This window comes from Hetaerina americana, unplaced genomic scaffold, assembly GCF_022747635.1.
Source record: "Hetaerina americana unplaced genomic scaffold, ioHetAmer1.1.p SCAF_5, whole genome shotgun sequence".
Classification (NCBI taxonomy): Eukaryota; Metazoa; Arthropoda; class Insecta; order Odonata; family Calopterygidae; genus Hetaerina; species Hetaerina americana.
Genome location: NW_027287095.1, coordinates 86,797,990 through 86,821,821, shown reverse-complemented (window position 1 = coordinate 86,821,821; position 23,832 = coordinate 86,797,990). Strand labels below are relative to the sequence as shown.

Sequence of the window (23,832 nt, the reverse complement as noted above, 5' to 3'; positions counted from 1 at the left end):
ATCGCCAGTTAGAGAGTTTAGTTAAGAGGTAATAAAATGAAATAAAGGTGTCATCAGTGTGTGCAATTTCAGTGAAATGTCTGCAACTAAGGGATGACATCTGTGAATGCTTTTTATAACAAAGCATTTCTATTTGAGTTCCTATGTGAGGTTCTTGTGAGAGAGACCCAAGGAAAGACATAAAATAATCCTGGGTAAATATTGCGTGTAAAAAAATTTTCTTTTGAGAATAATTATGAGAATTAATATTTGCACAAGTTTCATTAACATGCATTTGAAATGTCACAGAACATGCAGAAGGCCTAATAGTGATGATAACTGCAAAATTTAATTGGTCTGATACACTTGAATGATTCAGTTTCAAGCTCAACTGTAGATTGTCCACTTATTCTCCCTGGGAAAGCTTGCTATTTTTACTTATTGTTTCTTTATAAATTCGACAACATCTTTTGCTTGATTCATTTGCTCTTACATTCATAGCTTTCAAAGATGCAATTCCCTCAGCCCAAGCACAATAACATTTAGCGGTTTGTTCAGGAATGTGATGTCAGGGTTTCCGTCTCTGGTTAATCGGAGCAAAAAAAAATCTTTTCCAACCGCCAATGCAATAATGTTCTGGTAATAAATTTGGCTCACTTGTATTGCCATGCAATATTTAACAAAGGTGGCATTGATCTAAAATTGCAAGTGACCTCCTACTTCATAGAACTCAATAATGCTCAATGGTAATCATCAATAAAAATGTGTGGAAAGGTTGCTAAAATAGCTGTAAAATTGTTAACACCACTGTGGAGCAAGTTAGTATGGGTTGTGATGACATTGTTGGTGTACCTCCAGTGTACAAAGATACCCAAAAGTACCCAAAACCTATCCTTGCTTGATGAGCATCATAGCAGAGATTTTTCACAGTGGTCAATCATTCGCCTTGACCAGTAGTCAAACTGGATCCCCTTTGATTTCCAACCGAAAGCTAAACCCAATAAGATACTGAGTCATCTTCTTATTACACTGTGTGTGTCTACGGAATTTAAAAGATCAAGATCTCATAACAAGTACTATACATTCAATGTCGGTAGTAATTTTAATCTCGTGCATTGAAGTCCACGAGGTCAAAGTCAATGCTAAAGCACAGAGGTGTTTTCCTTGGACAAATTCAAAGAATTGTGTGAGGTACAAAAATACCACATTTTTAAACTCTGGAATTCCTGCACCTTTTTATTTAGAGGAAAGGATGGTTGCATTAAAAGTAACTGTCGTGGTATCTCCCACGGTTCTTTAAATTTATCCCGCTTCATTAATATTCCTCACTTAGAAGCAACATTTAAAGGAAGCTTACTTCACTTGTAAAATATTTTTTTGTCATACATAAATATTATAATGTGCATATTTTGAAGTTGAGTGCAATAAATGTATTATCACAGTGTTGGACCCAGAATGTGGAGATCATTAGAAAAAACAACATTTTGCATTAATATGTTCCAGATATTTATATTGCTTATCTTCGTAGAATTTTTTGTTGCCATGTGCAGTGTTCTTCGGTGTTAGATATTATATGAAAATAACACATTTTTTAACATTTCTCATCAAGGAATTCTGCTTGTTGGATTTGTCATGTTAGCAATCCAGATTTCAGTAAATGAATCTTTTTCTGTGAGGTTCAAAATTTTAGAATTTCAATTGATTTGCTTTGGAATTGATCATGTTTGAGCCTTTACACTCCGTTGGTGTGAGTATATTTTTTTAGGTCTTCAATGGCATGAAGTTAAAATTAATTATTTTGAGAGATAAATGAATGAAAAAGTAATTTTTAAAGTGATTTTGATGAACTGATGCCAGTATTTATGCATGGATGTATGGGAAGAATTAAATGTCCTTGTTCTTTTTGAATTTGGTAATTTTTGTCACTTGAGTAAAGGTGTGACTTATGATTGATAGTAATCATATAGTTTGCAGCCTTAAAAATATTTTCAGTAATTGATTCAGCTAATACACCAAAGTTAGAGTTAATGGGACTTAATAATTGTTGTCCTGTTGATGACAAATTTTAAAGCCTCAGATGATGTTGGTACTTCAATTAAGCCAGACACTCTTTGAGAGGATATGTCCTGTCCTAAAAGTTTTGTATGTGACATTGAAGAGGTTACATGGATGTAGTCGGATTCATTCAAAGGTGTCACAAATGAGTCCCTACAGTTTCTCAGACCTGAATTTGGAGTAATTAGATGAAAATGGTATTTAAAACTTGAATAAAGTGTTCATGGGTGGTTCTCCCCGAGATGAATCTATTATTCACAAAGTTGTGGAATTTTATCTGTAAACATGAGTATAATTTAGAGTAATGGATGTCTCACTTAGTAGAGGTTTAGGTTTAGATTAAAGACTAGATTTAGGCATTTCATTTTTCCATAAAATATAGGTATATGATGACATTAGTCCATGGGCAGCAGGCCCAAACCATAATGCCAAATATGAAATAAGTGAAATGATATTAGTTTGCAGGTTGTTGAGAACTCTAGTGATTCAAGTTACTCTTAATGGACATTGCTCCCAATTCATTTTCATTCCCAAGTCAGTCCTTATTTTGCATATTTTTGGTCTCCTTCAGGGATGGTGATACAGTTTTTCAGGCACAAAGATGCTCACAAGTCTCCCTGTTTGCCTTGGGTGTAGGAAAAAAGAACGATCCAAAGGAGACCTAGTGTAGTATGGGTGATTAGGGAAAATCTGAGGAAATATTAAAGAAGAGAGATTGATCAAATTCTTGAATGGGTCCAGCCATCATTTGCATCGCTAGGAAAACCAGCCCACTTTTCATATTAGTTATTGTTTTTGGAGGAATTCATATTTTAAGGTGAAGAATATAACTTGTTGAATAGGATTGGTTAGGAGGTAAGAAAGACATCCTTGTGGGAGAGTGCCTGGAAAGAAAAGTGTCGAACTTGTCCATGGTAAAAATTCTCTTTTTAAGTACCTGGCCTGGTATTTTTACGCAAATATGTCTACCTAAGTGTTTACTTTTCATCCTATTTGATTCACCACATCACCTTTGATTCATTTTTCTATTTGTCTGTGAATTCTTACTCATTATTCATCTGTCAGTATGAAAACTATGTAAATTAGAGAGATAGGAGTGTGTCGCTGGTTAATTAATAGATAGGTCATTCTCTAATTTGTTTCACTTTTTAGTTAAAAAATCATCAAAACACCATAACTGTAAAGTTTTCGAAAAACCTTCAGTTGTATGTAGTTGACTCCAGCCCCAGTGAAGTAAGCAAAGAAAGTAGTAGGTTAGGTTGCTCTTATTTTTCCCTTTTTTATTTAGTCCCTAGTATATTCATAGTATGTACTGAGTGACCGAAAAGTGCAATCTTCTCATAGATAAAATAATTTCCGGTCAATGTTTCGATTAAACATATATGAGGTCTCTTGAATGGCATATCACAATGAAACCTGTATTCCAATTAATTATTCTATTCTGTGGAATATTGCATCTTTTGGTCATTTAGTATTCTTCAATTGAAACACATTAATCCAGGGTCCATTAGTTTGTTCACATCATGTCTTTCTGTTAGGACTTGAACCAACCTCTTTTTGATGAATGGTTATTTTAAAAAGACTCCTTCAGATTCCATTTCCCCTTTTAATTATTTTGATTGAACAAATTTAATTTTTGTAATGATTACTGCTACAATGGCTTGAATGCATACCCTTAATTATATTCTTCGGGATATGCACCACTCAGAAAAACCTCGCTTCAAATTATTTAAGGGAACTGTCCCCCTAAGTTCCTCCATACTCCCCTGCATTTGCATTGTTCTTCACCTCTATCACAGTAATGCATGTTTTCATTCATGTCCTTATGTGGCTGATTCTTCTGATATTTCTGGTCATGATAACCTTCAATCACAGTCCATAACTTTCTGCGTGTACCCTTTCCTTTTGAGAACCATTTCTTCGTCTCTTAACATGACTATATCAGCAAGGCACGCATATCATTCCTGCCCACAATAGGTACATCTAAACTGTATTCTTTCATGAGCCATGTATTCATATACCTGTCCCTCCCATAGTTTGAGCTAGCTCTCCTTGAAAACCACCTACTTATTCTACGGTGATGATTTTCCTTTTGTACCCATGTTTCACTGCTATACAATACAATGTGTTCATTCTCTATGTGCTTCCATTTTTACTGTAAAAGGCAAACTCATCTTTTATACTCAACATACAACTAATTTATAGCCCTACTGACAAGATTGTCAGAATCATCCCCTTGCTCTTGTTCTTAGCTCTTTTCATTCACAATGCAAGCCATGATCCATTTTCTCTGTATTGAACACTTGTTTTCTTTTTGTATACATTCTCTCTGTTGCTCACCGAAGAAGCTATTCAGTCTCTCCTGTAGATCTTGTGGGTTCTGAGGTAGCATACTGTATGGTTTCCATTCTGAATTATGTCTCTCTGGTTGGAACATTTAATGTTTATTCTTGCATCCCATGCAAGGCATAGAATCACATTGCACTTTGCAGATTTCCACAGTGTCATTTTCCATTGCTGTTCAATGAGTTTATTGGAACACTTCCTTAATGACCACAAGAATACTTGCATATATATTTTTAGTCTTACTCTCGTGTTCTTTTTATGAAGGTACACTCAATTCATTCTTCCAGTTGCTTCCTACTGCTAAACTTTGCAAGCATAAGTTCAGCGATTCTGTCAAGCAAATCACAAGTGGTTTTGCATTCACACTTAATCGCTTTTGCCTGTTATGCTACTTATGATGAGAGGTTTTGTGTGCTTCAGCATTTGTAGTTGTTACAACCTCATTTTTCATTTAAAGAAACTTCCCTGGAGTAACTTAGGTCACCATCTAATGAATTTTTCTCACTTTTAATTGGAGTATTCACCACTCTTGAATTCTCAAAAATATGTACATCCCACAACAGCTACACTCGTCTCTATCAAAGTATCCACCAGAGTCTTGCATTCATCACATGGCCTTGTCTGTGCATTAACCTTTCTGCCCATTTCCAAATTGGCTTCATATTTTATTCAGTCATTTTTTCCCCTTCTTTTGTCATTCCTTTTATAATACTTCTGCATTCTCCTTTACTCTTTGGAAATGTAATTTGCTCTCTTCTGATACACTCTCTTAGCTGCCACCATAAAATACATTTTTCTTTGCACTTGTGCAGTCTTTTGATTCTAGAGTTTGTTTCTTGGTGGGTCAATTCTTTTAATATTTTACCCCACCCATCATGGCTTCAATTTTACAATGCTTTTCATTTATAATGAATAATAAAAATTCATTCAGTTACAAGTAATGATTGGTAGGGAATGCTGTTACATCTTTTGCACACTCTTACCACGTGTAGGTTTTTCTGTTCTCTGTGGCTCCGTACCGGTTGATTTTGGTGTATTTTATGGCCCCATATCACCTTTTAAATCAAAGCGTATAGTAAATCCTCTGAAGGTACCACTTGAATATCCTGCTTCTTCTCACTCTGTTCCATCGTGACTGTGTGTATGCACAATACAGACACTCAAGAATGCCAGAGTGACAACTTTATTCATGACTTTTTTCATTAGAGTGAAGCTGAATTTTTTATTTAGTTCTGTTTACTTGCTGTTTGGACCAGTTTTTTTTTGCACTGTAAACAGTTGTCTGGCAGATGGCAAGCATATGGAAGGTCCTATATTCCTGGAAATTTGCCATGTTTCTTTTTCTTTTTAAGGGGAAATGACTTATAAGTAAGCACCAGGGAAAAGGAAGTGAAAATTTACACACTTTTTACAAATTTCTGAAAGTTATGTCTTGTCATGTTTTGTAATGCCATGTTGTATGGATGTATTTGATTAATTGCCTCTATAATCATTGACGGGAATGATATATTAAGAGCCAAAAAGCTTTTAAAGAACTCGGCACAGTTGCCAACAAAATTGTGCCATTTTAATCTGAAATTCATGTTGTTTTAACCTTGTTTGTTGAAAGCTCATGGTGAGTTATGTAGAAACTTTGAAACTATGTTTTTACGTACAAACTGATTCTGTCTGTGATTCAATGAAATTACTTCGAACATTTTGAAAAAATACTCAATGTTAGGAAAATAATAATAAATAAACACCCGCAGAAAGGTTCTTTTCATGAAATCTTTGCATTAGATGAAATCGTGGAGCCTATGAAAGAAAATTTGATTGATCTTTTCATTAGCTATTCGTGAGTTGGTAATAAGATTTTGTTATTTGGTATTTCTTTTTCAGCTAATGAATGCTCAGGAGTGTATAGATCTAAATAAGCACTTTCTCTCTCTTTTAATTTTAGGATACATTTGGGCGTGCTAAGACGTGGGTCAAGGAACTTCAGCGTCAGGCATCTCCGAGTATTGTGATAGCCCTGGCAGGCAACAAGGCAGATCTTGGTAACAAACGGGTCGTGGAGAAGGAAGAAGCCGAGAGTTACGCCGAAGAAAACGCCCTTCTCTTCATGGAGACATCAGCAAAGACTGCAGTTAACGTGAATGATATATTTCTTGCCATAGGTAATCTTTGCATTTTTTAAAAAATAATATGAAGCCTGTGTTTTGATGTGCTTCTGAGGATCTTTTTAGAGCTGTTCTGGTGATCTGTGACCACCTTAGGTACCAATTTCTGAAACAAAATACACAACTTTCCTGAATGAAGTTAGAGGGAATATGTGGCTTGCTCGTCAGTAAATATATTTCTCCCAAAGTCATTACCGTAACAAGTTTGGAGTTGCCTATTGTCATGGTGGGTGTGGTGTGAAAGTTATAATCCAGGTTTTAGGATGCTGAATCATAGAAAAAGTATATTTTTTTAGTTGGGCACAAGTTGGAAGCAAATGCAACCCTCTTCCAGAAGCCTTTGCGATTTATTCTATGCATGAATGTGGTTCTAGAAACACACCTCTTAACTGTAAAAAGGCATTTTCATATTCCCAATCACAGTTATCAACCGTAAAGTTGGTTTGATAGATGAGGATAGAGCTCACTTAATTCAAAGACATATTCAGCATGTGCAAATCATAGAACAGGGTAATATGGGAGGGGGGTCATTTAATTAATCCCTGTGGCACCTATGGTTTCCCTGGAAGATAAGAAGCCCAACAAATCATACAACTTGGGCAAAGCTCAGGGTGTTCAGAGGTGTCACCCGAAGTTGAACCTGGGCCCTCCTCTCGGTGGTCCAATACTTTACTCCTTGGATATCATGCCACTAAGTTTAAACATTCTTGCATTACAGAATAATGAAATCCCATGGATTTTATGCCTTGTGGCATGTGGTGATATATTTAACTGGTTAGGTCAATGTGAAAATCCTGTAAAGGAGCAGGATTGCCTGAAAAGTTCTAATTTCCTCAAGACAAGATAAAATAGGATATTCAGGGTAAGGTTGGGTATCTTAATCCCGAGGATTAACCCTGAGCAATGTTTTTTTCAGTTCTGGATCTAAATGGTACATTGCTTCATGATATATTTTCTGCTTCTGTGGAGAAATCACTGACTGCATTGCTAACCCTTTCTCGTACAGCATAAGAATCTATGAAAAAGGGGATTATTTAAGTTGAGCCAGCATGAGAATTGCATTTTAATCATATCATCATATTCATTACATTTGCATACATAATACATTTAATCATCTACCACCCTGTCCAATAAATACGTGAACTGAGACCTTAAAAACTTTATTTTGCAAAACTTAGTCTACATCGATTTTGTCCCCTTCAAAGTACTCTCCATTCGTAGGCTATGCACTTATTCCATCTTCTGTTCCACTGTTTAAAGCACCCTTGAAAGTCCTGTTGGCAGTTTGGCTTTTTAGTTTTCTCATTGTTTCTTGCTTTATTGTGTCCACATCTTCCCAGTGATGTCCCCTCATCACTTTTTTGCATTTTGGGAATAGGAAAAAGTCGCAAGGAGCTGGGAATAAGGAGGACGATCAAGGATGGTGATTGAATTTTTTGCCAGAAACTGACGAACAATCAATGCTGAATGTGCATAAATTTTGCTCACATTTTTTAAGACCCAAATGTTCGGTTGAAATAGTGTGCCCTGTTGATTCCTAAATTCAGTTCATTAGCTATCATTTGGACAGTTTTTCGATGGTCTGTAATGACAAGGGACTGGACACCATCAATGTTGTCAACAGAGGTGGTTGAAGGTCGTCCCAGCCTTGCATCATCTGTGGCATCTTGTTTACCATCTTTAAAATGCTTAATCCACTTGAAAACCAATGTTTTCTTCAGGGCATTATCACCATAAACAGCTGTCAACATTTCGGTAATTTCTTGATAACTTTACCGCACTTCGTCAAGGAACTTGATGCTGATTCGTTGCTCAGTGATCGTCAATTTCCATTTTCGGCAAACGGTAAAAACAAAGATAACAGAAGCAAACATAACTGGTACCACGTGCACAGCTCGACCATCTGCCAAGCACAGACGGCTCATTCATTCGGACTCCGGCAACTAGCGCCGCTAGTTTTGGCTAGGCTTAGTCCACGTCATGCTTGCTAGATTGCACATTTATTGCACAGACCACGTTTAGTGAAACCGCAAGATTAATTAATGATAAATTTTCTGAATATTTAAGTTAATGCTCAGGGAAGCAATAAAACATGGAGTTAAATCTTATTTCCCACCTCTGTATAATGTAGAATTGTAAATCTGATTCTAATGATTGAATGGATATTTTTTTTCTGAATCTTTTTATAATATTCCACATGGTAGTCAGGGAATAATGAAATTAAGTTCCACCAAAAACAAATTACCAAGAAATTGCCCTGGATATAAAGTATGCCCTGGGTTATCAGTGTAGGTTGATGTGGCCAATATCCTCCCCTTGTCTACAAAATATGCACACAGTTTGGTGTTTTCCATGATTGTGCAGATGAAGAATCACTTGTAATATCAAACAACCATTGTTAGGGCTCTTCAATGTTGCCAATTTATTTTACATACCTTGCGACAGCATCAGCAGATAAAAACAATGTGGAAATTTTCAAGTTGCTGAATATTTAAGATGAAGTAGTGCCGTTATAATTTTCAATCAAGTTCTGTATGAAAAGTTTGTTTATTTGAGGAATGACTGAAGCCATTGAAACTGAGCATTATTTGGCATTTTTGAAAATATTAACAAAAATATAATGGACACATGGAATGTCACTGACAAAATATTTAATGATTAAAGAAACTATTGATTGCTAAATTATCAATTTTCTCATCTATTTACACTTCTATCATTAGTTAATATTTAATGAAATGCATTTCATGGGAGGCAATTTAAGAAATAGAATGACTGCTGAATATCTAGTATACATATATGGCGTGCATTACTAAATGGGATGAAATATGAACCCAGTACAAAGTACAGATATATTTTATGGCAGAGGTGTGTGGAAGGTGAGAGTTATACATATTTGGACCTTGGGTTTTCAAAGAATTTCATGTTATTGTTTTATTTTAATGAAATGGTTGGAGAAAGTAAGGACCCTTTTTAGTTTGTGTCCATACACCCCCTCTCTCTATTGGTGAATAGCATGGGCCTTTCGAATCTTGTTTGTTGTGGCCGTTGTATATTTCCCTCTCCTTTGACACCATTGCAGTTGCCCAATGGAAGAGTTTCTATTACAGTGACACTGATTGAAGGGAGAATCTGTATGAGGCGGAAACCATTCAGATCCAGGAATGCAAAAAGAGTTAATGCGAGATGATTGCTTAAATCTCAATTAAGGGTATTCGAAAGACAACCCTTTGAAGGGACATTTGGAAAGCATTATTCACATCATGTCTAGAATAAATGATTATTTTTTATTTGAACTGATATTTATAGTATATTTCTATGTCTTGCAGACACAGTGTACAGTATTGAAAATACATGACAGGTGTATAGGACACGTCAATGGGATATAGATCACATAATTTCCAAATAGATGTACAAATACAGTTATGACAGGAAACTTATATACTCTTTTAAGTTTTGTATAAATATTCATTTGCACTTTTATAATACTCATTAACCAGATATGCAAATAGATTCTCCTTGAATTGTGAAATTCTTGTCTCATTTTTTAATTGGTTAGGCAGGTTGTTAAACAATGTTGTGTGAATTGATGTTGGTCCTTCAGCTACCTCGGGCAGGTTTCATGTTTTCACATGTATATATTTACATCTTCTGGTATTGTGGCAGTGATAACTGTTATTCATTGTAAAGGTACCCTTGTTTTTCTGAGCATAAATGATAGATATGTAAACAAGGTTCAGTTAATATTCCCAGATATTTAAATAGTGGTTGACAATATGTGTGATAAGGTTAAGAACGCACAAGTCTCAATATAGAGGGGTGGTAATGTGTGTAAAATGATGAAAGATCTTGTGCCTGCCTACCTGGCATATCTTTTGAGTGAAAACCTCTTGGGTCTTCCACCGGGTTTGTGTCTCTATTGCTGTCAAAGTTTCAAAAACCTGACTCAGTCGTCATCTTTAGGACTTGGGAATAAATGTTTCATCCACTTTTTCTGATGTATATATGTGTTTGTCCTGGGGTCAGGTGTCTCCTGATTAGTCTGTAGGCCAACCCTCTTGATTGGCAGAGATTGTTTTTCCTGCTCTTTTCTACGCACTTTAGAATAATTCTCAAAATTTTGCATAATTGAAAACATGAATCCATATTCAGTCATATATATATCTATTGATCTGTCCGACCGATAGATGATGTAGCTGAATAATAATAATTATAATAATAGAGGATTTCACTCAACAGTGATAAAATATTTGTTTGAGCTTGTTGTTTAAAAATCATATTAAGTCTTTAACCTATGCCATGTGAAATTTCTTACTTCATCTGATGTCATAACTTTTAAATTAAAGTATTTAATGATAAGAAATGTATTTTTCTGCCAAATGTCCACCAAAATTTGTATCCATTTCTTTCTCTCTACCTAAATCGCAAAACAGGCCATTCCTGGAAACGTCTTGTATTTCTCTGCATTTCCATCTTTGGGAAGTTTTTGTGTGTGTTTGTGAGACTTGCTTTTTTTGTTGATCACCTTACTTGAAGTGCCAGTCTTGGTTTTGTCCTTTTGTGACGAATGCTCCCCTCTTACCCTCCCCTCTCTCTTCCCTTTCAGCGAAAAAACTTCCGAAGAGCGAGCAAGGGGTAGGGGGTGCAGGGACCAGTGGGCAAGCGAGGCGGCTGGTGGAGTCGGAGGGTGGAGCCCAAAAGGCCCCAGGGAGTACGTGCTGCAAGTGATCCTCCCCCCAACTCCTCTGGACATGCCTGGTGCTTCTGTGCCCCATTCATACTTCAACTCGAGTGAGTATCAGCACCGATCACTGGAGAAACCCAAATGCACGCCCCCCAACCCCTAAAAATGTTATTTTAATAGCCCTAATAGTACTTTGGCAGCAAAGTCAGAGAAATGGGGAAAGGAACTGAATGTTTTTGTGAAGTCAGGGAATTCGATCTGCGGATCAGGTATTCGGTATTGGAATTAGTAATTACCAATGTGGGCAATGTTTTTTTTTAGTTCTGAAATTAGCTTGCATTTGGAAAAGGCCATTGCACATTAAGTTCTCGGCAAGGAAATAGTGTCTATAGAGTGACGGACTTCATTGATACCAGTGAAACTTAAGAAGGGATGTTCCTCAAAAAATTCATTATCATTTCTATAACACACAAACCTTACAAGTTGAAACATGTTCAATTCACATATGCCTGCTACTGATGATTAAAAATGCTGTCCACAAAGGTGGACTTAAATTCATGCTGGTGAAGAGAAAAATGTTAATTAGGGGACTTTTGGACTGTAGATGGGATGAAAAATACTCTTCACTCGCATTGATTTTCAAGAGATTTGGAGCAGCAACATTTGTCATGTGCGTCCTCACATTATCCAGCCTGTTGCAATGAAATGTGAACTTAATGATCGGTTTGGCCGTGGAGAATTTTCAGGGCAGAATTTGTGTGCTCCTTTTTACAGCTGTGTGTTCTGGTGCACCATGCTGATAAATTCTTCCTGAATATTGGAAAATATGGCTTTTCCCATCAATTTGTTGTCGTGATGTCATTTATGCCTGAGATTTCCACTCGGAGCTGAGCTGTTTGCTCTTAGGATGAAAACGTTATGGCCAAGTTTCACCTGCAGTAATAACCTTTGATGGCAACTCCTCGTCTTCCTGCAGCATCAGCCTCAACTGCAAAAACCAACTGCGAGCAAACCTGCACGTGAACTACCTGTTGTTTTGATATGAGCAGACTCTCTAAACCACCGCACACAAGCAAGTCTCATGTGAAACTTTTCCTGCATGAACTTATGGGTGGCACCAATGAAATATTCTTGATGCTGCTCTTATTGTTATTTAACTGTATTCTCTCACAGTGGCATTAATGTTATTAGTATCTGTGGAAGCTCCGTGGCTAGATCTCCGGGTCCAACCACCTTTGACATCGTCTCATCTCATTAAACATTTAAAACCAGCTTCTAGCTGTGCTCTGGGCATAATAGACTCTTCATAAGCCTCCTGTTGCATTACATAGGCCTCCATTGACCATTTATTCCAGGGAAAATCAAAATTTCAATGCAGTGTTTGGCTCATTTGCATCTCGTCTTTATTGTTGCCATGGGCAAACAACATTTCAACTTAAGGTAGCTACTATCTTCGTAATACTAAGTTTTTTTCGCAATTTAAGGGGACTAGTTGCCACAGCTGAACTGAGCGTTTTTCAACTTGCGATGGCCGCTGCACATGCAATAATGGTGTCATATCAATGAAACTTGTACTGCACATACATTATGCATTAAGCTAACAGTATAAGATAAAATTAAATGTTCAATTGTTCCCGGCTCAACGTTGTGGAAGTTCATGTTCATTAAATGAAGAACACAATGTATATTTCTTGCACTGTTATATTTATGCACTGTTCTTTATTTACATACAGCTAGTTTAACCGCTTAGGTGCCATCCATCAGGTCTATGATGCTGATGCCTAAGCGTTGAAACTAGTTTTACGGAAATAAAGAACAGTGGAAATATACATTGTGTTCTTCATTTAACGATAAAAGTAAATGTTTGCCCAAAAGATAAAGCAAATAAAACATTCATGATCTATGATATTTTTAACAGTCATCTGAGTTCTTGATGAAAGTTTTAGCTCTTTGCCTGTTACTGCACCACCCCTAATGCTGTGTAATGAATGTCATATTTGGAGTTTCTCAGCACAGCAATCCGGTATTTTTAGGTCCTGTGACTCTAACCTCACCCTCTTAAGTTTCCACCTAGGATTCCATTAGCAGCCAAAATTCACATTCATTCAGCAAAATGTAATTGTTCTCACTTTGTTTGAGGTGAACTTTATATGAACATAATGCTATTAGTCAATTCGAGATGAATTTCGTAAATGGCTTAAGGTTAGCCTTTAATTAACTGGTCATTTATGCTAAGTTGATAGTTAAATTAATAAATGATCAGGGCCCTGTTTTACGTGACTATTCAAAATATGGAAAGTTACCATGCTATGCTTGTGTTTCTAAATGCCCTTAAATTGATTTGAAAACCATTTCATATTTTTTCACTTAATTGGGCTTGCGATTAAAACTCAAAGCTTAGTACATTGCAGAATAAGTGTGATAGGTTTGATCAGAGTGAAGTTTAGCTATTAAGTAATTGTTTGAGAAGTGGTCGGGCTGAGTAGAAGGGAAATTGAAAGAAAAACCATAAGTAAGCAAGCTTTAATAATGAGGTGGGAGTTTTGACTGGCACCTTAAGTAGAGACATGAAGAAAAGATTGTTGAAGACTTCAATATGGATTATAGTTGTGTATAGATGGGAAACTTGGTCATTGAGGCAAGAGGGTAAGCATAAATTGTAGGATTACGATGGGTAGGTTTGGAGAAGAATGAAGAAAACCAAATGGAAGGAAAGGGGAAGAAATAATTTCAACAAAAACAATTCAAGTTTATGGCATTTTAGGGTTTGAAAGGCTGCTGTTGAGAGGAATTGAAATAAGGCAGAGCAAAGGGATGAGGAGAGACAGAGAGACAGTGGGAATGCTGAAGACTGTGATTGATGAGAATGCCAGGAAAGTGGAGTTATTTGAGGAAGGGATGGAATTGGAAGACAAAATTGGGTGTCCACTGTGCTGAATGAGTTGATGTACCAAATTTATCATTCAATTCATTAATGCATTTAAGAAAGGAATCACTCCCTACTTATGAGTATATAAAAAAAAACCATAAACAAAGTAATCAACCTGAAGGTCGGTTTAGTAGGTGATGGTAGAGATCACCCAGTACTAAGCCCTATACGGCGTGTGAAAATTCACACATCAGGGTAGGGGGACCAGTTCCTTTCCCTGTGCCGGTTATGGTTCCCCAGGAAGACCTGGCACCCGAAAAATCACTTCAGCTTGGGTGGAGCTGCTGGTGCCCAGAGTGCCTTGCCCGGGAATCGAACCCGGGACCCTCCGGTCAGCAGTCCAACGCTCTACCCACTGGACTACCGCAACCCATTATGAGTATATAGTGAAGGAAATACAAACTGAATGCCTATTGATAAACAAGAATCAACAAACTATGGGTCATTGTTCTAAGTCCACCTAATCTCTGTAAATAATATATTTTTAGAGCAGAATTTAAAGTGAGCTAAGTAGATTTTTTGGCTTCTTTATCTGTTTCAAGATTCTCCTTGATTGTTGGCCAGTTAACTAATATTTTAAAATCGATTGTTAAATCTCCTCCGTCCAAAAATTCCATGAATTGTTATGTTATGCACTGCAGAGGAACAGCCTTTGTTTCCCTGTTATTAATGTCTTCCTTTAATTTGCGCCATGTTAGCCATGTCCATTCAAGTCTTAATCTAGTGTACCTCCCTTAATATCATTCTTACTTACCACCTCTAGCTGCTTTGCATTACACGTATTTCAAAGGACGTCAGTAATTTCTTTAACCTCATTTCCTCATATGCCTTGGCATCGAAATCTTTCAAGTCTTTTTAATTGAAATGAATTTTCATTTGTGTATCTTCTGGCGACAGTTTTCTCGAGGACCTCGTTAATCACCCAACTTTTCTCATTATTCCATGCGCATGCAGTGATGATGATCATGTCTTTTTTTTATATTTTCTCAGAAAATCTGGGGGATGTCATGATTTAAAAATTTCTGTGGGTGCACTTTTTAAGTTTTGGATTATTCCCCAGTCCATGGGTTGAATTAGTGGTGTTGTTTTGAGAGGTAAGAATTTTCTAACCCTATACTTAGCACTTTCAGGCTTCACTTCGTGGAATTGTTTGATGTCCATATTAAATGAGTTTTTAATTTTCCACTGACTTCATTTCATAGTACAACGTATTTCACCGACTTGTGGCATCATCAGGTGCAAGTTGCACACAGCTGTTGTGTATATGCCCATCGGACAGAGGAAAGGAAGGAAGTTGATGGGGGGAGGGTTCCTTGGACTTCCAAGTGGGTGGTGGTGGCTTTTACGGTCAAAGGAAGAAGAGATGGTAGTGCCTTAGATATGACAAAACATTGGGCCTGGTCTGGGTTTATGGGAGGGGTGGAAGGCTTGGAGTAGACATCTTATTAGAACCACTGGATTTGTTTACCCTCGAGGAGAGGGGTAGCTGTTTAGGGGGATAGTTTGGAAGTGAAAGTCGGTGTAATTGATGGTTTTCGGCATAATTTTATGGAATCTATTCATATTAGAAATGAAAAAATGGTAACTTTGTGATTCCACTGAAAATTAATTACAGTATGACCTGGGTTTCGATGTTCAACATTATCTTCAGGTCACCTGAACGTTGAACGTCGAAACCTGGGTCGTATTGTAATAAATTTTCAGTGGAATCACAAAGTTGCTATATTTTCATTTCCAATATGAAAGTCAGTGGTGGAGGAAAGAGAAACTAAAATGGAAAAACTGTGTTGTCTTAGTTATGACATTCCGTAGGGTCTGGTCATGGTATAGATGCAACTGAGTACTACTGAATCGTTGGGTTTGTTTACCCTTGAGGTCAATTTTTCGGAAAGGAGATGGGAGGAATGGGTGTGTAATTGCTCAATGTGAAGTGTTGTATTGGGATTTGCCGAGTGCCTTCAAATCTCAATTAGTTCTAGAGAGTCAATTTTCAATCTTTCAGGGAGGATATGCAGTATTTCATGGGACAAAATTGCTATCGTGTTAACAATTATAGAGATGTTTTGCAAATAGGGAATTAGGGTGTTGCTTTTTGTGACTCCTGGCATGTTCTTGGGCTCATGTTTTGAAATGCCTCCCAGTTTGGCTGACATAAAATGTGTAGCAATTATCGCATTTAAGTTGGTAGAAGCCAGATTTATTAAATGTATCCTGTTTGTCTTTGCCATTAACACAGTGTGTGGAGAGAGTGAGGGGTGTGTAAAAGGCTGCTTTAAGTGTAATTTGAAGGCAATTAGAGATTTTATAGGAGGGTATCTTCTAGGAAAGGGATTGAGCACCATGTTAAAGTCTTAAGAAGCGGAGGGCTAAGAGGGGAAAATTAGACTTATGGCCATTGTTTTTGCCTTTTTCATTATTTTTCCAACGAAGTTTGGGTTGTATCCATTGCTGGTGGCTATATTTGTAATTGTTCTGAGTTGCTTATTGAAATTTGTGGGGGAAGGAGGGCGTGCAGGAGCCGGTGTATTGTCGAATGGAGGGCTGCATATTTGTGTGACAAATGGTGGGCGGAATCATCGGGAATAATATGATCCATATATGAGGGTTTCCTGAAATTGGAGAACTGATCTATTTTCTATAATGGCATTTCTAACTCCAGCTCATTTTATGAGGGATGAGCTCTGCAGTTGTCAAGGAGAAAAATAACATTTGTGTATTCGAATGTCCCCTTTTTAAGTAATGTATTTTTTCATGGAAGCCACGAAAATATGATGAAACCAGTTTTCTGTTAATTTTCTTGTCCGTGCAAGGATTGCATTGTATGAAATAATGGACAGAAAAATGAAGTATGCCCTTTAGTGCTCTTAAGTTGCTGATGTTTTCCTGTCTGTGTAAGTTTCTCTATGATCTTAATGCTTTGGCGTACAGGAGAAGTGATGCGATCCTTGGTTTGCACAAAACCTCATGCGCAAGTTTTGTTATTACCAACAAATGTGGAAGTAGACAAATATGCCAAAACAGGCTGGAGTCACTGGTATCATAAATTTCTTCTGCAGTCCATGATCATCTGTTGGTTATCTGAATGTTTCCCCATATTTTTCGTTGCCATCATGGCCAGCTAATCTCTTCTCTCTTGAAACATCCAACCTCCTAATTCAATGGTCAATGTTCAAACTTCAAATTCTGCGGTCAATGTTCAAACTTCAAATTCTGCATGCCAATTCATCTGTTCTGCTTATCAATTCATTTATCTAAGATTTAACGGAAAATTTCATCAGTTAAGACTTTTTTAAGCATAGACGAGAAATCAGTGTGGATCTTCCCATGTTTTACTCTCTTGCTAATGGTGGTTTATTTTCCCTAGGTCCAATTTTTCATTTAACGTTAAACCACTCCTCTGTTTAGTCAATTTCTTTCAAGAATTGTTTTTATGACATTGAGGATGAGGTATAATTATTTCTAATAGTATAACAAAAAATTGATGATGTCATGTGGAAACTAATTGATAGATATGATGAAGCAAATGGATCACATATCATGTCATTGTTTAGATTTATTAAGTTTTAGCCCAGTTTTTACGGAGTCCATCTGCAATAAGTGTCCAATAATATAAGAAAGTTTAAAATAGTTATAATGAGTGCAAGTAGTCCCTGATAAGTTTGATTTTGCACGCAGCTAAGGTGGTTCTCAGGATCATCAAATCAGGGCAGTGTTAGGAAGAGGTGTAAGGTATGGTTGTCCATTATCTATGGGGCTGTTAAATGTGCTCTTATAGGTGGAGGAAATGATGAAAAACACATGGAAAAACTAGAGATAGGAATGAAAGTTTGCGGGTAATTCTTAAAAACAGTCAAGTTGGCTGATGACCCAGCTCTAATTTGTCACTCAGACAAGGGATAGCAAGTATTGCTGAGTGAATTGGAAATTCAGTGTGATAGATATAGGATGAGAATCAGTATAAATTAAACAAAGGTTATGTGGTTTTCCAGAAAGAGAAAGGCCAAGCTTAAAATTAAAATGAGGGAAAAAAATAGAGCAGGTGGAACAGTTCACCAATCTTGGTAGTGTTTTGGAACAAAATGGTCGAAGTGGTAGGGACAGAAGGAGAAGAATTACAATAGGCAAAGAAGCTTTCAGAAGGAGGAGGAAATTGATGACAAGGACGTTGGGTAAGGATATTAAGGTAAGGCTCATTAAAACTTTGATATGGAGTGTAGTTATGTACATTGCAGAAACATCATTGAAGCAGGATGGTAGGCATGGATTGGAGGCTTTTGAAATGGGGGTGTGGAGAAGGATGGAAAAGTGGAAGTGGATAGAAAGGAAAACAAATGAGGTGGTGCTGGGTATGGTGAGGGAGGAGAAAGGATTGTTCGGAGAAATCATAAGGAGACAGGAAAAATGGATGAAAGGCATATTGATTGGCAGTTGGGTGTTGAAGACTTTGATATAGGGTAGAATGTTAGGCAAATGAGGAAAGGGAAGGAGTAAGATAAGGATGTAAGACGGAATGAAGAGAGGAAGGGTAGTATTTGGAGATGAAGAGGGACTTGTTGTTGAGTAGGATTATCAGTTATTTGGTAGGGGATACAAGACATTTATTTGGTAGTTGTTTCCATCCAAAGCCTACCTTAACTGGCAGATTTTTTAAATTATTAGTAGTCCCTGAGTTACTCAATCTATGACTTTTATAAAGCCACTATATTAATGAGAATAAATATTAATATTTTCTGGAAATCATTTGTCTTTAATTTTTGTTAATCACAGGGTCATCAGCAAATCATTTCATTGCATAAAGTTGTCTAGCTTACCCATTCCCATGAAGAGGAAGCAAAAGATTTTGAAAAATTGTGAAAAATAAAAACTTTTGTTAAGTTCTACCAATTTTTTTTAATCACTAGTTTTTATCAAACAGTGAAAATTATCAGATCTGATGATGTTAGACAGCCTTGTTTTAATAAAATTCAGTGTAACTAACAAGGTATTTATTTTTCACAAATAACCATGAAGTTGAACAGAATACCGTCCAATTCAAGAGAAACTTCGATTGTATGGTACCATGTGCATTTTTTTCTGCAGCAAGAAAAGGTGGTGAGCATGAATTATAAGTCCCTCCCCTCTATATCTCTGCCCTTCTTGAACGTCGCCTGGCAATGTGAATCAACCCCTTCTTTTATTCCTAGGCCCTCATAGCACTTAAAGAGCACAGTTTGATATCAGAGGAGGGCGTGGCTGAAGTTCCATGAAACGTTATTTACTGTAGTTGGCTAAAATTAATGGAAAGGGAGCTGAAAAAACAGAAAGGCATTTGCATCCTCCATTGTGTATAATTTGAGCAAATGATTATGGGGCTTGATCATGGTTCATAGATCATAAAAACTCCTTTTAAACATTTATGTAAATAATCATAATAAAATTTACTGAAAGACATTGGGGAAATGTAAATTTTGAGAAATAAGTAATTATTCTCTCTCACTCATTGTCTAGTAAGGGTGAAAATTAAAAAAAAAACAAGATAATTGATCAGACTTACAGAGAGTGCATTCTATTATTCATTTCCTTAAACAGATTTTCAAGTGGATGTGTATTATTTACATTGCTTTTCCATTATATTGTGGGATAAATTTCATATTGCGTAATAAATTAGTTACATGAAATTCATGGAATGTAGCATAAAAACTATGGCACTGTGATTACAACTAGCATAAATCCCCATTTAAAAATTCTTTTAATTAGTGGAATAGAACTAAGCATTAACATTCATGCTTTTTCATGTGACGGCAAATGTAGCCAGTCATGGTTAATTTATAGGTTACAGTTCTATTTTCAATATTATTTACATTTTATTATTAATTTTGGTATTATAACCAATTAATGTTGGTTTTGTTTCAACATATCCCTACGAGGATAATGGTACAATATTAGATTTGCTAGTCTCGGCTAACAGAACACAACCTGACATCCGAAACTACAACATGCCCCTCTTCATCTCCCTATACTTCCTTCCTTCATTCTCTCCAATATGTGCCTATCCTATTTCAGCCCCTTCCTTGCCAGCCTAACATTTTCCCTTCTATCACAATCTTCAACATTTGACTGTCAATTGATATGCTCTGCATCCATTTTTCTTGTCTCCTTAAGACATCAATCCCCTCGCCTCCTTCACCATTACTAGCACCTCCTCATTTGGTTTTTCTTTCGGTCTATTTCATCTTCTCCATCCTTCTCCACACCCACATTTCAAAGGCCTCCAATCTACGCCCATCATCCTGCTTAGATGACCATGTTTCTGCTCCGTACATAACTACAATCCAAATCAGTTTTGAAAGTGTTTCTTTACATCCTTACTCAACATCCCTACCATTAATTCCTTCCTCCTTGTGAAAGGTTCTTTACCTTCTGCAGTTCTTCTCATATGTTCAGACTACTTTGTCTTGGTCCAAACCACTCATGAGATATTGAAAATGTTCCACCTTATCTAGATGATAAACTCCTATTCTAATATTTAATTTATCGTTTCAGTATTTTCTTGTTGGCTATAAATTGGAAAATTTTACTTTTTTCAGCTTAAATATGCAGTTTGGACACATCTTTTTCAGATGCTCGATTCGGGTTGTCACTAGTTCACTGTTGATTGTATTGTTTTTTCTCAAGCACAATTGCCCGACTTCATTCCTCTGAAGCTCCTGCTCAGTATTTGTTTGCATAATATGTATTTTTCCGTCATTTTAATCCAATCACATTCTTTCCTACTGCATGCACCCCTTCCTGTTGAAACTCGTCCTCTACCTCCATCCCTAAAAGTCTTTTCAGTCTGGCGTGGCTGACATTGTATTGCTCTTTCAATGATTTCATCATATGGACTGCAGAATCTTGCAGCCTGATTTCTCTCTAGCCCTTCATTGTACCTCCCCCCCCCCAGTCTGCATACTCAGTCGCTTTTGGACTCTTTATCTAAACAGGAGCTAGCAGCTCTAATCAGTCAACCAACCTGCAGGCTATATTGTCGCCTGATTTTATTTCATTTGGCCTAAGACATTGGGGAAACCGGACGTGTTAAGTGTTCCTTTCACAATGTGACATTTATGAGGGAGAAAATTTTACGTCACCTAACAAGAGATGGTTTTAATGGGGAAACAGGGGAGTAATGAAACACCTGCTCTTATGGACAAGCTACCAATGCCAGGTACATTAATGCTCTTTGTTTATTATGACCTGTCTATTGGCTGTTAGAAATTCGGCCATGCCTGGAAAATTCTATTGATTTCATGAATGAAATTTGTTCGCCACCCTTTTTTTGATTATTTGTGTTCAATGATTTTAAACTATCTTTCTATTACCTTCCGGCAAGCATTAAATCAATACTAACCACTGAAATCGGGATAGCCGATACCATAAACTTGACGGTCTCGGTTATCCCAGTTTCATTGCTTCACCACCATGGGTACGTTCCTTTTATATTTACAATACTAACCACTTCAAAGTGATTCTTTTGGGGTCTTTTTTATGCAGGGTTATATTTCTGTGTGCTTGCAAGATCATAATTTCTTATTTTATTTCAATATGATATTCCTATTAAAGTTGGTTAAAATCTCAGACTTGTTTTCCTAACTATTTGTTTGTATTTTACTCCACGTTTTTGTCTCCAAAGCCAGTCACAGTTAAAAATCAGTTAAATGGCCATAAGTAATATTAAAATAGCTCCTTGTGAGGGTATTTTATCACCAATAATGGTTTGTAAATCAAAAGTAAGATGGGATTCAAAACCATTTGCTGTGGTCTTTTGGTTGTATAATTTGACAGTACATTTAGGGGCAAGGGTGTGGAAATTCCAGACTGATATGAAAGTTAACAAATCTCAATGTTATTATTGCCCATAAGGTTTATTCAAGAAGTCCCAACTCATTGGAAAAGTGCCTCAGTTTGAACTGCAACATTTACCATATGAATGTTCAGTCATGTTCTCATCTGTTTGTGTAATTTTGGTAGGGATATCATTTATTAATTTTCTGATAAATGGATTACTTAAATGTGTTCAGGGTGTCAATCAGAAAAACATCAAGAATGTGACATTTGAATCTGAGATATGAGATTTAACTCAAGAAATACCGATGAGGCCAATTTTCGTCCTTTTGTTCCTGAGATCAGTTCCTCTTTGGCATAGGCTGTTGAACATGCAGCAGTTGAGTGATCGTTGGGTGTATCCGCATGAATGAAGTGTAGCAAAGGGTGATGATAGACCAAAATGTGTTGAAACTTAACCAGCATTGCTGTAATTAATTTTGTTGCTCTGCAGAGTGACCTTTGGGGTTCTGCAGTGGGCATACTACATACCTGACTATTATGACCTTCAATTATTTTTTATGGGTTCATTATACTAGAGCCATTTTAGATCACTAACCCTAAATTTCAATAAGATCTATGACCTTAGGTTATGTTTTCCATGGTTATCCAAATTTTGATTCTGTAGTTAATTGGCTGACTTGGGTAAATTAAAGCTAAGGCTCCTAGCCTTTTAGACAAGGTACAGGCAAGGACATTACCAGCGGGGTAACATCATCGCCTGACAACTCAGGGGTCATCGGTTCGAATCCTGTCTAGGTGGGTTTTCCTCCACCTAAGGCTTGGGTGTTTTGCAATTGATTTCAATGTAATGTCTAAGGGTTAGCTGGAAGAAAGAACCATGAAGTCTCAATTCTGCCCGATTCAGTTCCTTAATAAATAAGTAAAACTGTCTCATGCATGAGGCTCTTACCGTTGGTTCTATTGACTGCTTCACGAGAGAGCACTCTTTTGAAGCAGTTAAATGTCTTATTCACGGAACCACATTACCTTGAACGGAGATTATGTGGTTGCCATGGAACTCTTGATTGTAGCGCTGTACATAAATGCAATAATTTGTTTAAAAATTAGCTTTATTGCATAATAAAACTTCTCATGCATTTTCATGTAAAAAACTTGGTGATTTCTAGAATATGCATGCTGGATCATAGTAATGCTAAGGACATCAGGCCTGCGCTATTGCATTGATCTTTTACTTAATCTTTTCCCAAATCCTCCTTCCAATTCTCTCTCTCCACATTTCCCAGTGATGGCAGTTTCCAAATATATTAGAGATAATTTTTGTTGACATTGATGGAAATGTCCTATAACTTAAAACAGATACCACAAAGTGACTTCGCATTGGGGATTTTAATTTTTTTATCCCATATTCTTTTGCAGATTTTGAAAAGTCAATTTTTTAGGGACATTTATGCGATTCTTTTTTATTTTAAAGGTCTCTGACTTATGGAAACATTTTTTTCTTGAATTTATGTCTTTAGTTTTAATTGCAATGCTCATAATCTTTCCATATATCCATTTCCAATTGAAATCCGTGATGTTTTCCGGTTCCATGGGTTTACGAAACGATAATTTTGGTTTTATCCACTTACTTATTTTGCATAATTTCCTCCAAAGTTTATATTTATAATTCATCATGAAGAATTTTTTAAATTAACCTCAATTAGCTTATTTTCTTGTAAGAAAAAGTGTTTTTCTGTTATCAGATTAAACCATCTCTTCGTTATATAATAGGCAATCAGTGAAATAGAATTACCAGTATACTTTTGTGCCAAATTTTTTTACAGAACTGGCATTTTTGTACAAAAAACTTTGTGATTTCCAAAATATGCATGCAGAGT

The 23,832-nt window shown here is 36.6% G+C and overlaps 1 protein-coding gene across 4 annotated transcripts in view; it reads left to right on the top strand.

The window, feature by feature from the left end:
• The window catches only part of Rab5 (RAS oncogene family member Rab5), a 32,896-nt gene that overhangs the window by 6,017 nt on the left and 3,047 nt on the right, over positions 1–23,832 (top strand). For all 4 annotated transcript variants that reach the window (XM_071592928.1, XM_071592930.1, XM_071592926.1 and 1 more), the window contains 2 exons: positions 6,320–6,536; positions 11,143–11,327. In XM_071592928.1, the coding sequence (XP_071449029.1) occupies positions 6,320–6,536; positions 11,143–11,264 (339 nt within the window). In that variant the 3' untranslated portion in view covers positions 11,265–11,327. The remainder of the gene's footprint in view (positions 1–6,319; positions 6,537–11,142; positions 11,328–23,832) is intronic.